General features: G+C 36.5%; 1 protein-coding gene across 5 annotated transcripts; it reads right to left on the bottom strand.

The window, feature by feature from the left end:
- Positions 1–649: 649 nt before the first annotated feature.
- Nepro (nucleolus and neural progenitor protein) lies at positions 650–15330 on the bottom strand. 5 transcript variants are annotated; one of them, XM_071615343.1, is made up of 10 exons: positions 15222–15330; positions 12931–13085; positions 9718–9797; positions 9250–9381; positions 8746–8823; positions 6852–7207; positions 6476–6537; positions 4200–4456; positions 1630–1892; positions 650–785 (listed from the first exon to the last, which is right to left on the bottom strand). In XM_071615343.1, exons 1-10 carry the CDS (start codon positions 15325–15327, stop codon positions 769–771), a joined length of 1506 nt encoding a protein of 501 aa, XP_071471444.1. In that variant the 5' UTR covers positions 15328–15330; the 3' UTR covers positions 650–768. The 5 variants fall into 5 exon arrangements, with proteins under 5 accessions (XP_071471444.1, XP_027791983.2, XP_071471443.1 ...); XM_027936182.2 differs by lacking the exon at positions 650–785 and having other exon boundaries at positions 847–1892; XM_071615342.1 differs by lacking the exons at positions 650–785; positions 15222–15330 and adding an exon at positions 14713–14968 and having other exon boundaries at positions 847–1892.
- Between the last annotated feature and the right edge of the window lie 375 nt (positions 15331–15705).

Below are 15705 nucleotides of genomic sequence, written 5' to 3'. Positions count from 1 at the left end.
TATGTGTATGTCACTGTCCATGTTTTAAGGCACCAAGTAGCTACTTACTGCCATTTGTCAAAAGGCCAGAAGGAATAGTTAGTCTAGAAATTAAGAATTCCAAATTAAAAACAGGATGTTTAACAGTGTTTCAGGAGAGAAGCTAACCAGTATTTATATCATTGGCTCTGGATTTGGGGTCACTTGAATCAAAATCTCCTGAGCTCCTTATTAAAATAAACATGCAGACTTCTGGCCTCATCCCTGGTCCATGTTTATCAATCTAAGAGAAGAGGCTATGATTCTATTTTTAAATAACTTACCAGGTGACTCAAAAAAATGAAAAGTTCAAGAACCACTGATACAGATAAGTGAGAAAATGAAGAAAACAGATGGAAAGAACAAAGGTGGGTAAAAAATGGAAAGGAAATACAGAGGAAAAAAATGGTAGGATGGCTGAGGAAAGGAAGGATGCAGAATATGTGAGGGCACTGTATTCTTTTCCTGTCTCTGAAACAACATAAAACTTAAGGCTACCTGAGAAGCATAATAACTTAACTCCAGTCAAGTCTGTACATTTGAGCAATACCTTAAATTTCATATCATTATTTGGAAATACATGAAGATTTAGCCTCTCAGGCCAATTGTACAAGCACATGCAAATACCAGATAATATCATCAGCACCCAACGACAAATTATACCTTTATTCCAGGGCGTATTTTGTATCTCCTAATACTTCTTTGTTATCCTGTTGCATTTCACATGTAACCACAAGCCATCTTATATCCCTAATGGAAAAGGTTTACTAGGGAGAAAAAAAATCCTTGATTGGTACCACATCAACAATATTAACAAATAACTAAAAATCTATTGAAAAACTTCAAAAGTATTTTAATGTACCCTCCTGTGGGATAAGGTGAACAAATGAAGAGAAATAATGGTTGTTCCCTGTCTCTGGTAATAAATACAAATTACTGACAAAACAGTAATAATTCAGTCTAATACATAAACAAGACAGCACAATGGATGGAAGCTATAAACATTGGTATTTAGAGGTGGACTTAAAGGACTAAGTGACCCTCAAGGGTACTTCCTTGCTAGTCTCCAATTTACTCCCCATTTACCTTAAGGCACAGGAGTTTTTGCAAACTTTATTATTCAGGTCTTCATTCCCTGGTAAATCATAAAACTATTCAAATTTTTAGGGACCTATCAGCCCCAGTCAAGGAATTACATTTGTTTCTCAAGGGCAGACTGACAGACTTTTCATCTTAATACCTGTCATGTAGTCAAAACAAAATAAACACTTGTTGATAAATGGCACAAAGCAACTATAAATGTTTACTGAACCAAAATGAACTCCTATGTGATGTTACACAGAAGCAGCTCCTCTTAAAACAGCAGAAGACTGACTCAGATTGTTAACTACTTAAAAGTCTCACATATGAACATCTAAACTCCCATTAAAGCAAAAATGTCATCAATGTCATCTGTCTCCTTAACAGATTCTGGCATACTCTCTTTGTTTATTTGTATTTTTATCCATGAATCACATTCACTTCCATTGCTTCCTAGGAGGTTCTCATGAATCTGTTGCTCCTTAGTTTGTTTGACAGGACTTGAAAGTCTGCTACTCAAGAGCTGCTTACTGTTAGGACCAGGATCAGTTCTCTGAACTGTATGGCATGAGAGTCTCCACTTAGCACTGGTGTCTGTAGCACTCTTTGAAGAGAACTGCTGTATTTCCTTCAGATGAATTGACTGCAACTTTCTCTGTGGTTTCCTTTGTCTCAGAAAAAATTTATTCTGTGATCTCCTTTGTCTCAGATGATACTTTGAAGTTTTGATTCCTGAGCCACGAAGAAGACAGTTGCTAATAGATGTTTTTATGCACTCTAGTTTCTTTGGCAAACTAAAGGACAAAAAGAAAAAAAGTCTGAACTTTTTGAGATGCAAATAATTCAAGCACTTTTTAAACATGTTTCCTTTCTACCAACTTCCTACAGAAAAGGACACAATTTATTTACAAGTCCTCTCCCTATGTATAATCTCAGAATCATAAAAGAAGGAAATAAGGAAACTGGAGTTTCAAATTTTCAGAGCAAAACCTCCCTCTGATTCAGATTCAGTGTCTTTGTTTTGCTGAATGATCAACTCTGCCCTCATAGTGTATCAGAAGTGGAAATGCAAAACATCACAAGTGAAAAAAATCCATCAGTACACAGTTATCCACATCTGGACAAGCAACTCATGTTGACAGAGGAAATGAACAAGAAAAAAGGAATCAGGTCCTCTGCCATACAAACTTCAGGTAGCCTTGAGCTACCTGAAATGCAGTCTATAGCACATCATCTTCAAGTGTTCAAAATTCTGAATTCAAACAGTTGATTCTAAAAGGTATTTTTGTTTCTAAATAGGGTGCACTACCATAGGTTCATCAATGCTTACTGAACTGCCTCACTGTAATGGCCAAATTTTAAAATATTAACATAGGTCTACACTCCCTATCCCACTTCCCTTGTTACTTTTAAAACAAATACAAACATTTGAAGTAATCCATGATCTCTGTTTTGAAACTATTCTTACTCTAAGTGGTGACATTTAACAGAGAAAGTGTAGGTGTAACTCTTATATTGAAATGAAGAGAGAATGAATAGGAACAGGAATTAGAGAACCTGAATTGAGTTCTAAGCCTCCAGTAATTACACCTTATGCAAAAATCCTCCATTTCCTCATCTATAAAATGAGAATAATGCTGCCTACCTCATGGAGTTATTGTGGAAATTAAATATAAAGTGTAGTACAAAAAAAATGAAACAGCTAAATAGGACAATGTGAAAGAGGACTACACTTAGGGAAGTACAGACTATAGTGGCTTAACCAATAAACAACTTTGTGATTGTTCTCATTAACTCCTTCCCTCCCTCCCTCCCTCCCTCCCTTCCTTCCTTCCTTCCACAGACATTCAGAGCTGTCCCCTTCAGGTAAGCTGATGAGATCTTTTTTTTTTCCCTCTTTGTATAATGATTTTTATTATGCTTTGCAATTATACATAATAGTGGAATCATGACACTTTCATACTTGCATAACATAATTTGGTCAATTTCATTCCCTGGTTATTTCCCATTTCTCATTAACTTTTAATCATCATCTCTGCCTCATCCAACCCAATCTTGAATAAAGGGCCTCTCACCATCTCTAGCTGTTTCCAACCCTAGAATACATCCCTTTAAGATGACTATAGACCTCTAGGGGATCCCAATGTTAAAAACCTTCTAGTTCATCCCTAGGAATATTCAACAACTTCTCCCAAGCATCGTTGTGAGAATTTGCTACAAAAATCCCCATTATATACCACATTTTTTCTAAAGTAGAAATATCTTTTTCATAATTTTTAAAACAAACCTTAAATTTCAGACAGTTACGGTGGTTCATCCACAAGAAACATTATAAAGCCCTGGGTAGTTACATGTTTATGGCTATCAGTAAGAAATTACGGTGTGTGATAGAATATTTCTTGAACATAAAAAACTAGTCAGAGTGATAACTGCCTCTGTGAAAGGAATAAGGATCTTTATGCCTGTCTATGTGTGAATTGGTACCATCAGCATCTATTATTTTCAGTAAAAATAAGAGCCCTGAAGTAGCTATAACTTCAAATAATGCTTCAGGCAACACTGGCCTATAATCATAAACAGTTCTATGAGTATAAAAATCACAGGAAAAGAAAGACATTAATACATGAGGAGTAACTCCTCTGAACATCTAGCTTGACCCTGGATGCTGGCAGCCTGGTGTGGGGGACCTTGAGGTGCAGGCTCCCATTCCTGCGCTCACACCTTCATCTCACTACACTGTGTGCAGAAAGGCCACATGTCCCACTAAAGCATAAGCTTCCTAAGGACCAGTCTTCCTCCTGCATCAGTGTCCTCAAGCTTTGCACACCAGACATTCTTAATGCTTCCTGAATGAATAGATGGGAATGATAAAAAGTACTAGTGAGTAGGTCCAATTAACCTAAGTTTGCTTTCTTTCTCCCAATAACATAACTATGCCCATATGACAAAAGCAAGAAATGAAATTACAATTTGAGTAGATCTCACTTTCAGCACAGTTAGAGCTGCTAGACATCCTATTTTAAAGAAAAGAGACTTGAATATAAATACTTTTGCCCTAAGCAACAACAGAAAAAGAAATATAATTTTTGTAATATCCTTACCTATAACCTTGAGCTTCCACATGTTTAAGCCTGTTACTTTTAAGAAGTTTGTTACCCAGAAAGGTAGCCTGAGCCTTGAGTTTTGTGCTCCTGCACCATGTAATTGCCATTTGAATTGCTTCAGAGAGTTGTTTGAAAGTCTTGGCCTCTCGGAATCGTTGCACAAAATTTCTGGCAGGAGTAGTTCGTATCACTTTCTGAGAATGTTTTGTTGGCTTCAGTTTAGATTGAGAACCTTTAAACTCAAAGCTGGTCTCCTGAAATGTGAAAAGATGAAGAAAATATATTAAATACATTAATGATTTGTAAATATATGACAAGAAGGAAAGCTGACTCAATCAGAAGTTTAAAATAATCAGTCTTTTTAAAAGAAGGAAAACTTTGCTGTATTATCCTTTTGTCCTAAAAATCTTAATTTTTTATTCTCATCTCCTAGCACAATTTGTTTTTTCCCCATTTCTATACTAAGACAGTTGAATTAGATGGACCCATGAAACTCAATATAAATATTTCTAGTGCACACATCAAGATACACACAAGAATGAAACTCCAAATGGTTAAATACCAGTCAAAGCCTAATAATGGAAAAACACTTCAGTTTGGATTGAACTCAAAGCTGGTCTATCTGCTAAGTAACCTTCTTCAATAATGAGTCATAAATGTTACTGAAAATACTTGAGGATGGGGGGACGTGGAGCCTGCAAAGTATCCAACAAAGCAGACCTACCAATCATTTAATTAACAAAGAGTGAACATGTTAAAAATGCTTAAGTGAGCAACATTTCCATTTCAGTTAAACCATTTTCTTACAAGGCACCTTTATTTTTTCAGTCCCTTCTTTCTATATATCAAGTCAAGTTTGGATTTTACTAACTTTTACTATTTCCTATGAAAACATGCCACCTACTAAGTCTGCTTCTATTCTCCTTTCAAAGCTTACCTTCTTTCTAAATTTCTCACACTCATCTTAAAAAAGAAATGCAAAATATAAAAGTAGAGACCCATCAACATTTTGTTTGGTGATCAATAAAACAAGTTTACCCTTAAAAGCAAATGGCACAATAGTGTCAACTTCTAAAAATATGGTAGTTATTACTCTTGAAAGGGACATCAACCAACCAGTTTCAAAACCAGCTCATCTACAAGCAGCTGGACAAGCTGCAAAAGTTTCAAGGATCACAAGGTACCATAGCTCTCTGAGACAGAATTGAATTAAAAATATTTGGGGGCTGCAATAGTAGTAAAGAAAATATACTGCCTGCATCCAGCTCTTCCACTCATTCAGTGTGTGGCCTGGCAATTTCTTAAGTCTTTCTATGGCTCAATTTCCCCATCTGAAACATGAAATCAGTAATAAAATTATCTGCTTCACAGGACTTCTCAGAAGATTGCATGAGTTAATGCACATAAAACATTTAGAGCAATGTCAGGCACAGAAAATATTAGCTATTTTTTTTATCCCTCCCTCTGGCAATCTGAAGTCCTTGTAAAAACTGTGACTTATTAGAAATGATTAATAATTATTAAATAGAATGGAAGAAGAAAAACGACAAATGAAACGAGAAGAAAGACATTTTACAAAGATAAAGGATAATAAAAATCAAGTAGTTATCATGGTGAAAAAGGGTTGACACTGACATACTTAACTGTTGTTAAGTACAGAACAAACAGAATTTACAGGCACTAACTAAAGAGAGGAATCATGTTAAAGTTTGAACTCAATAAGAAGAAAATAACCTCATAACAAATGAGGAGGATGATAAAAGTGATGACAATTGCTAGTAATGTCTAACACCAATTAAATGCTTACCACGCTCCAGACCCCACTGAACGCTTTGTATGTATTAAAACTATCCACACCCTGTGAGGTTCATACTATTATTATAAAATAGAGGTATGAAGAGACCAGGGAACTGACAGGTCACACAGCTAGTATAAACCAAGGCTAGGATTCAAAACATCTGTCTGATTGCAAAGCCCATACTCTTACTAAACTGCAGTGTAGTCCATACTTATAATAGATGTTATGGTCACTTTAAAATTCTAAAGAAACTCCTACTAAAACATTTCTGAAAGCATTCTATTAACTGAATTAACTGGAAGCATTAAAAAATTCCCTGCCTCTATTCATTCAAAAGCATACACACAACTAATAAGGCACCAACCTTAAAGCTGGGCATAAACAGAGGACTAGGATTTATTCCCTGTTCTTGGTGAGTAACATCCTCTACAAATTAGCAGAAATCAAAAGCTGTATTAAATTAAGTCAGACAAACCTCAGTGGCTTTGTGTTTCAGCTGTTTGCAGAAAGACCTCACATCAAATCCTGTAGATTTTTCTGTGGAGGTAGAAAAATCAGATAGAAAAACTTAGGAATGGTATTTTCAAATCTCCAACAAATTCTTAAGTGCACATTTCTTGCCAAGTTACTACAAAAGAAATAAAGGGAATAAAACAAGCAAAAAAATATTTCTAACAAAGAACTTTTAAGTGCTCAGTCTTGGAAAACATAGGTGTAACTATACCTCTCTAATCAGGGTGGGTTAACATTCAGCAGTGAGACAGAGAATTTCTTTCTATACAATGTATGACTACATCATGCTTTTAAAAGTTTTATTTAATTAGAATATGTACTATATCAAAGCAAATTACCTTTGAAGACATTCTTTACTGGCTGTCCAAGATCCACATTATTCTGTATATTGGTCTTCATTTGTTTAGCTTTTTTGGAAATTCTAAGTAAAGTGTCTTCGCTGGACCTTGAAGATTGTTCTTTTGTTAAAAAGAGTTTATTTAGTAGCTTAGCTACTCCTTTAGCTGCAAAAGCTGTAGGCATTTTTTTCTTAAAGACTTCAAGATAGGGCTGTCCTAGAAATTCAGCAATATCAGAAGGAAAGGTAAAACCTTTAAAGTAAGGCATGGGTTGAATCCTAGTGACCTCTTGAAGTAATCCAAACAATGGCTCATATAAAGAAATCAACCTTCTTAAAACACCTTTATAGAGAACCCTAGAAAGAACAGGAGCTCATAGATTAGCTAGTAATTACAATGTAGATTACATAATAAACTATAAGATTCAAAACTGAAAACAAATGGTTATCAAGCTCTATCAGTATAGATTTAAAAACAACACCACTATGCAAGTTGCAAGTAGTTGGTTTAATCCAGCACAACAGACAAATTCAAGTACAAAACAATTCTCAAAAACAAAGAGTAGAGAGCTATGTCAAAGAATGCACATAAAAATTTAATAGGTGGTTTTATCTTGATGAGATTTTAAGCAAATTTCAAATACTTCACATTTTTATGTTTTTTATAAGATAAGCATGTATGCTTGTAATCAGCAAAAGTTAAATCTCTTTTCATTACAGAAAAGAATAATAAACGTTAAACATTTTAAGATAAATGACAGTAATTCAAATGGTATTCCCTCTGATTAAGAAAAAGCAGAATAAAAAGCAAAGTGATAAGAAATAGTACATGATAGATCCAAGTTAAGACAACAAAGCAAGGTTTTCAGTCACTGAATGCAGAAAGAATTTTCTACATTTTTCAGTTTTACATTCAAAAATTAGAGCTAATGAACCAATTCTGAATCTAACTATTCATCAAATCATTTTCACAATATATATGTTAGGAAATTCAAGAGAATGTCTCTTTAGTTTGCAAGTATTGCCAAGTTTTCTTTACATCAACTAAACAGGCCTCTAAAAACAGTGCTGTTTCAGGAGGAAGGAAAATCTGTAGCACATAAGGAATATCAAATTGTATTTTTCACTTTCATTAAAAATTAGAAACTAGGGGCTGGGGTTTAGCTCAGTGGTAGAGTTCTTCCTCGCACCTGTAAGTCACTGGGTTCAATCCTCAGCACCACATAAAAATAAACAAATAAAAATAAAGATATAGTGTCCATTTACAGCTAAAAATATTTTTTAAAAAACTTAGAAACTAAGTGGCAAAAAGAATCATGGTATAGCCAGTATAAGAATATCATTATTTTAAATAGCCCCACCAGTTATGGCACATACCTTTAATCCTGGCAGCTCAGGAAGCTGAGACAGGAGATCACAAATTCCAGAGCAGCCTTAGCAACTAAGTGAAGCCCTAAGCACCTTAGTAAGACCCTGTCCCTCCCCACTCCACCCCCTAAAAAAAGGACTAGGGGTGTAGCTCAGTGGTAAAGTGCCCCTTGGTTAAATATCTAGTTCCAAAAAAAAAAAGCCCATTGCAATGCAATCTCTGCCACCAATTTTTTTTATTCCAAATCCTAGGAATTCATTTCTTCAGTTGTTTAATGTTAAGCTGAATTTTTTGGTTTCAGATTCAAAGCCTACTCCTTTGACATAATCATCAGCACTTAGCTTCCCAATCTACCAAAAGTAAACTGATCAGATAAAGAAAGGGACTCCTGCACCTTCAGCATCCCATGAAAAAACAATATGAAATGAAACTATATAAAAACTACTAATAAGAAACCTAGATTGAGGTAGAGAAATGAAAAAGAAATAAAAATCTGTTATTTTTATGTTAAAGGCCATGTACGTACCAGAATCTGCTCACCAGCCCAACCATCACAAGATTTAAAATAATAAACTCTTGCAATCCTAGATGTTTCACAGTTAAGCTGGAGAATCAATTTAAGGTGGGAAAACAAAACAAAAGTAATCTGTGCTTTGCAAGTTACAATTATGAAAGAAGAAATAGATTGAAAGTAAAAAGAATCATCTTGAAGACTTAAAGCATGTTCCCCTTAATGTCACAAAAATGTAAAAATATAGTAATCAACATAACTTAGAAGTTCTTAAATTTAACTTCTAAGCCTAAGAATTTTCTAGCTGCCAGTGCTTTGAAGATAATATGTGCTAGAGAAAGAATGTCTGCCAATGGCCATATCTACCAATTACGAGGAAAAGAAAGCCAAAAAACAAAATTTTTAAAATTCTCACAGGTTATAACATTTATCAGGCCCTTGCTTTCAAACAGAAATACTGTTAAATATATCCAGACAATGCCCACTCACAGGAAGTTATTTTAATACATTAAAGGATACAGAAATGCCTTGCAACAGCAGTCCAACAAGCGGAGTAACAACTTGCAGGCTCCCAAAACCTTCATCAACACCAATTCCACCACTGGTTGGCTGGGGATGACACACGTTTTGGCAGATGCAGGCTGACTTTCACTTGACAAAAACAGAAAAGTGCATTATTTCATTTTTAAACAAAAAAACATTTCTATAGCAGTTTTCAAGAGAAGCTCAAAAAGTATACTCAATAATAACCAACTGATGTTTCAATATAGCCTATTATGATCCAGCTTTCAAAGTCACTCCACTCTTTCCCACAGACCAACAGAAGGAGATAACCGCAAACACCAGATGCCCCTTATATAAAACAAAACTGTATAGCTGAGGTATAACTGGTTATACCCCACCACCAAGCAGAGAAAATCTAAAGGGGAAACACGACAGGACATCAAGTTCCCAGCCCACCACAACACAAAGCAATAGACCACCTACGTGGAAGAAAGCAGCTCAGATACATCTTCAATTGAGTCCTCCAAATTCATGTTTTTTAAACGTTTTAAACATTGTTCAACCTGAAAAAGAAAGAGCAGGTCAAGTCAGTATAATGCAGTCAAGGTTCACTTGATATGACCAGGAAAGCAAAGAAACCATACTTTCAAAATGTGAAAACAAGCTAAATATACTACAGACTACCTTTTGTTTAATGTTTAAGGGTAAAGAAATCCAAAACCTAAAACAATTGCTTCTGGTTACAAATATGGAATTTATCCTACTCAACAAACTGCTCAAATAAGATAATGATTAAGAAATTACTAAATGCCAGAACGTGATAAAAGGAGCCAAAATGAGTATTTGATGAAGCAACATGCTTTATAATAGTGAAGCCATTAAAACAAGATATTAAATTATTAACTACTAAATTTCAACAGTCTATAAAGTACCACAAATATGAGAAAAGTGACTGAGTCACTGAACAAATGTTATCTCAACGAAGCATGCTAGGAGATATAGTAAGGCATTTTCCAATTTCTAGTAGTAAAAATAAGATGATATATAAAATATTTAAATGCTAAAATAAAAATTGATGTACTTTATTAAAAATTGCAATTCCCTCCTTTTCTTCACAGCACTTACCACCACTGACATATCATTATTAACTAATTGACTGATTCATTGCCTTTCTCTCCAAAATGTTCTCTAAGCACCACACTGTATTTTGTCCATTTTGATCACCGGTATAATCCAGTTCTTAGAAGTAGGCACTAAATACCATTTTTTAAAAATGGCAAGAGCTACTCATTATACAGAATGGTCCAAGAATTCTGTAGTTATCAAGAAATTCCACACAAAGGGTATGCATGGGACTGTATCCATAATTTAAAGACTATATAGATTTGGATGTGTACTGGTACCAGCAACAATAGTATCTTGCTGGAGTTACATGTATACTACGAAATTGAATGAAAGTTAAGGATTCTATCTAACAGCAATTTTCAGAATAATACTTAAAAGTGACAATCCTTAAATTCTTAGGATCCGCTCCTATCTTTTTCAGTTTTTAAATCTGAACGCCACTCTTTGAGAGAGGTAACAACAAACCAAGAAGGTAAGGTGCTTGGTAAACTAAATAAACTGTGATTCAAGAGACAGGACCAAAAAAAATTGAGAACTTGAGCAAAGAAGAGACAGGACATGGAAGAACATAACAAGTCTTACTACACTCAGAAGAACTGTCACACAAAAGAGGAATCAAAAATATTTTTTGTGCTCCATTTGAGGGAGTGTTAAGAGGCAAATCCCAGTATCTGGCTTTTGAAGAGAAAATATTAAATCTCAATGTATGTGAAAGTTCTCTGTAAACTGTGAAATGTTAAAGAGATATAAGGCAGCAGTAGCAGTGACAGTAACAGCTGCAGCAGCGAGAGACACTATGAGACAAGTTCCCTGCTAAAGGATATAAGGAACATATACACAAATAACTGTACCTCAACACAGATTGTATTAAATGCTATAAGAGAAATGAAAGGGAAGCCGAGACAGTAAATAATCAAAAAATAACTCAACTTTACTACTAATAATAAAAATGCAACTCAAAATGGGATTGCCATAACATACACTCATGTTACATCTTAGAAAGAAAAATTTATCACTGCCAGGGGACTTAGAAGATGAGACAGCCTTTCAAAAGAGGGAACAAATATAGTAAATATATTAAGAATTCAGGCTGTCCAGACATGGTGGTGCACTCCTGTAATACTAGTGACTCAAGAAGCTGAGACAGGAGGATTGCAAGTTTGACGTCACTCTCAGCATCTCAGCAGGACCCTATCTCAATTTTTTTTTTTTTAAGATGACTGAAAAGACTTGGAGTATAGCTCAGTGGCACAGTGCTCTTAGGTTCAATCTCCAGTACTGCTTTAAAAAAAAAAAAAAAAAAGTTCAGGTTGGCCAGAACACAAGATACATGAAGGCCAGAGAGAAGCCTGAGCTAACAAAGGCTGATGAGGCTAGATCATTAGAGTATACCAGGAGCCAAACGAAGGAGTTTTGACTTTATTTGGGACACAATGGAGAATTACTAAAAATCAAAGTTGTTTTAGGATGGTTAATAACCTAGTTTTGTTAAATTGAATACACCAAAATGTAAGCCAGACTAAAAAAAACATCAGTTAGGGTAATAAGAACTACATGCTGAAAAGGTCTAAACACGAAAATGGCAGCCAGAACTGAAGAGGAGATGCAGAGAAAGTTCCAACTTATAAACTGGTTGGGAGAGCTACACAAAAAGAAGAAACTGAGACAATAAAACACCAAATTTTTTTGACTGGGTGATTATATACCACCTAGAAGCCAGGAGGAAAATATATTAAATCTGAGAGTTAATAATTTTGCTTTTGGAATACTTCCACTCAGATAAAAGTTATCCTAGGGAATCTTTAGGAAAAGACCATGATCCCTGATCTTTCTTTAATGAAGAGTTTTTCATCCTTTTGCCTTAAATAATGGGAGGAAAAATTTAACAAGAAAGTTGAGTCTATAAGATTAGAGACAATGTTTGTCTTTTTCACTCCTATATACCCAGCACGGAGCTCAGTGCCTGGCACAAATAAAGTTGTAAACAATATTTGCAAGGTGTCTGTTACACAAATAAAGTGAATAAATGAATGAACACATAATGAATGTAGCTTAAGAGGCTCTACTCTATGTTTTAGTCCAAGCTGCAGGACCCAATTTTGTCTTAAGCTGTATAATTACAGGAAACCACTTTATACTAAAACTTGCCATATATTCATTTACTTTTGATTAGATTATGTGCCCCACAATAAACCAAAATATTGTTCTTTTTAGGATTTAAATATGCTCAGATAATTGTTTGTTAATATTTGACACTTTTGCCTTGATCACTTTATCTTTGAGGTAAGCAAAGGCACTATTACATAGATTGCACAAGACGAAAATGTTTTTTTTTTTTACTTCCTAATTAGAAAAAACTGGGAAAGAATTAATCTAAACATACTTACTTTCAAACAAAAAAAAAATACTTTTTTGAAATGGTTTCAGAAAGGCTCACATTTAACTCTGGGCTACAGACCTATAAATCACAAGTAATTTACCGAGATTTCCATTATAATAAAATAGTGAGAGTGTGATCTACATCTTCTTCAAGTAACAATCTGGGCATTGAACATAGGGCTTCCTCCTCACCTGTTTGAGGGCCAGATGAGGTTTGTGGCGGCCCATTCTGTTGTGATTGCTGTAAAGGACTGCACATAACACATCTGCTTCTGCATCTAAGGTTTGACTCCTCAGCAACCGTGTGACAAGATGGCATTCTTTAATTACAGCTGCAATGCAAAGGTCTAAAGAAGAGACATTTAATAAGACTTAATATGTATTTATACATTAAGGATACTATATGAAAAATACACTGGAAGAAATACCTTTCCTTATTTGTTTTAAAGCAATCAAAAATGAAATTAATACCAGTCAACCTCAACTGTACAAACAACGAAGGATTCTAAATAAGTGAGAAGTTAGAAAATGGTGACCAATGATATAAACTCCAAGAAATCATTAAGAGAACATCTGTTCTACAAGAATACATATATCTTTACACTGCATTTTACCATGACTTAAGTAATTTTTTTCTCATCTGAATACGGTCACTCATTTGGTGTACACTTTAAATACTTTGAAGCTGGGCATACATACTTCTCTAAATCTCCCATTTTGCTATGCATGTAAGCAAAACAGAACAGATAGATTCATAGCCTTTAAAGTCAAAGAAACTGTATTCGGATATCACTTTTAAGAAAGACAAAAGCAGGGCATGGTGACTCACACCTGTAATCCCAGAGACTCAGGAGGCTGAGGCAGGAGGATCACAAGTTCAAAGTCAGCCTCAGGAAATTATTGAGGCCTTAAACAACTCAGCAAGACTCTGTCTCAAAATAAAAAATAAAAAAGGGCTGGGGATGTGGCTCAGTGGTTAAGCATTCCTGAATTCAATCCCTGGTACCATAAGAAGACAAGAATATGTAGTCAGTCCTTTATATCCATGGGTGAAATCTATGGATTCAACCAATCTCAGATTGAAAATATTTGAGGTTGAGGGATAATCCATCTGACTGAATATGTATAGACTTTTTTCTTGTCACTATTTCCTAAATAATACAGTATAAAAGCTATTTACATTATACTTAGGTATTATAAGTAATCTAGAAATTATTTAAAGATAGAGAAGAATGTGTGTAGGTTATATGCAAATACTGTACCATTTTATATAAAGGACTTGAGCATCTGCAGATTTTTGGAACTCAAAGGGTTTCTGGAACCAATCTCTCATGTGAACAGAAGGATGATCATATTTAAAAAGAGAAACCACCATGTCCACTAGAAGTTATATTAGTTGAATATCTGACTGAACACCAGTGCCCAGAAGTTTCCTTATCTGCAAAGGTGTCAAGTAAAAGAAGTCAACTGTTCTATGGCTCTAAGGGAACGCAAGCACTCTAGGTGGAGGTAACACAAAGGCAGGTTTGTATACAACATGCAGAATTATCTTACTGTCCCAAATATCTGAAGTCAGAAAAGGCTGCCTTGGGGATGAGAAGTGAATTGGTCAATGTCCCGTGCCTAACGGGAATTCTATTTTAAAAGTTCTTGAATAGAGGAAGGAAGATTAATTGGTAAACTGAGAGGATGGATGGAAGGGAATGGGGCGGGGGTGATGATTTATTTGATAGGCTATATTTAATATTAATAAACGTCATTAAATTTTTCTATTAATGTAATTTTAACAAATGCTAGCATTTGTCTATCACCATATAGTACAGACTCGCATTCCCCAAGACAGACTTGAAGAGGAAGGTACTATTTCTACTCTCATTAGAAAATGAGCTTAGGCACAAAAAGGTTTAATAACTTTCCCAGGCTCCTACCGACTATATCCTACTGCCAAAAACAGCAATATATCATGTTACTAACCCTTGAGTTCACAGAGCACTCTCCTAATTTGCATCAGGAGATCCATCATGCTAGTTAGGGGTAAGGGAGGCAAATTCTTGTTTTACAGATAAGGAGCCAAAGGTCCAGCAAGATTGTGCCTTAAGTCCAGAGTGCTTGGGTGACTCCCCAGCTCCTCGGGCCGGAGTGGTTTAACTGTCCAAGAGCAAGATCTGGGCGGCCTGAGCCAACTCTACCCGTTCCCAGGCGGCACTTTAGTCCGGCGCCAGCTGTGTCATCTGGGCGCGGAGCTGCACTTTGGCCCTTGACCCCCTCCAGCCAGGCCCTGCACGTGGGTTCACTACAACAACCAGAACCGGGGGCGACAGATGCCCTCCGCACACTGCCCGGTGCAGCGGAACACCCTGCGAAGCTCAGCGCCCCTTCCCAGCGTTCCCCGGACTCAGGAAGTCCCGCCCCGCTCCACGGGCGCCGGCCGGCCCGAAGGCTCCTCCGGAAACGTCGGCGCTCCTCGCAGACCCCTCACTCACTCAAGGAGGCGCCAGGGTCCCGCACGGTCACGGTGCTCTGGCTCCCCGCCTTAGGGATCCTCACGCGGTTCCACGGCTCCGGGCCCGGCGGCATGGCAGCAGCCATCTTGGAGACGGGGCGGGCTTACGATGGGCGGAGCTGGGCGAGACCAAGTGGAGCGGCAGAGGAGGGGGGAGAGGCCAAGGCGGGTAAATGGGGAGGGGCGGGGCCCAGAGCGCAGCGACAGGCGGCCTTTACCTGAGCTCCACAGTGTGGGTTGCAGAGTCCTTGCTATATGTGACAAAGGACTTCCTTGTTCACTCTTCAACAGGGCAATTTTGGTCACTCTGCATCAGAGGAAGAGCACTCTGAAGAACAGATTTGTGAGGGAAGAGGCTGGAGACATGGAGACTAAAGAGTCTATTACAAATGCTGAGGATAGAAATGATGAAAGCCTGAACCTTCAAGCACTGGTACTGGAGACTGAGAGTGTAACTTATGTAG

This window comes from Marmota flaviventris, chromosome 8 (assembly GCF_047511675.1).
Source record: "Marmota flaviventris isolate mMarFla1 chromosome 8, mMarFla1.hap1, whole genome shotgun sequence".
In the NCBI taxonomy this organism is placed as follows: Eukaryota; Metazoa; Chordata; class Mammalia; order Rodentia; family Sciuridae; genus Marmota; species Marmota flaviventris.
Note: the sequence above shows the minus strand (reverse complement) of the source record. Positions and strands in the feature narration are given on the sequence as shown.

Coding starts and splice junctions, on each gene's coding strand:
- Nepro (XM_027936182.2), bottom strand. CDS start 15,327: ATGGCTGCTGCCATGCCGCCGGGCCCGGAGCCGTGGAACCGCGTGAGG. Junction 13,086..15,221: donor GGACCCTGGCGCCTCCTTGA/GTGAGTGAGGGG, acceptor TCTCTTCTTTAG/ACCTTTGCATTGCAGCTGTA. Junction 6,538..6,851: donor AGTAAAGAATGTCTTCAAAG/GTAATTTGCTTT, acceptor CTACCTCCACAG/AAAAATCTACAGGATTTGAT.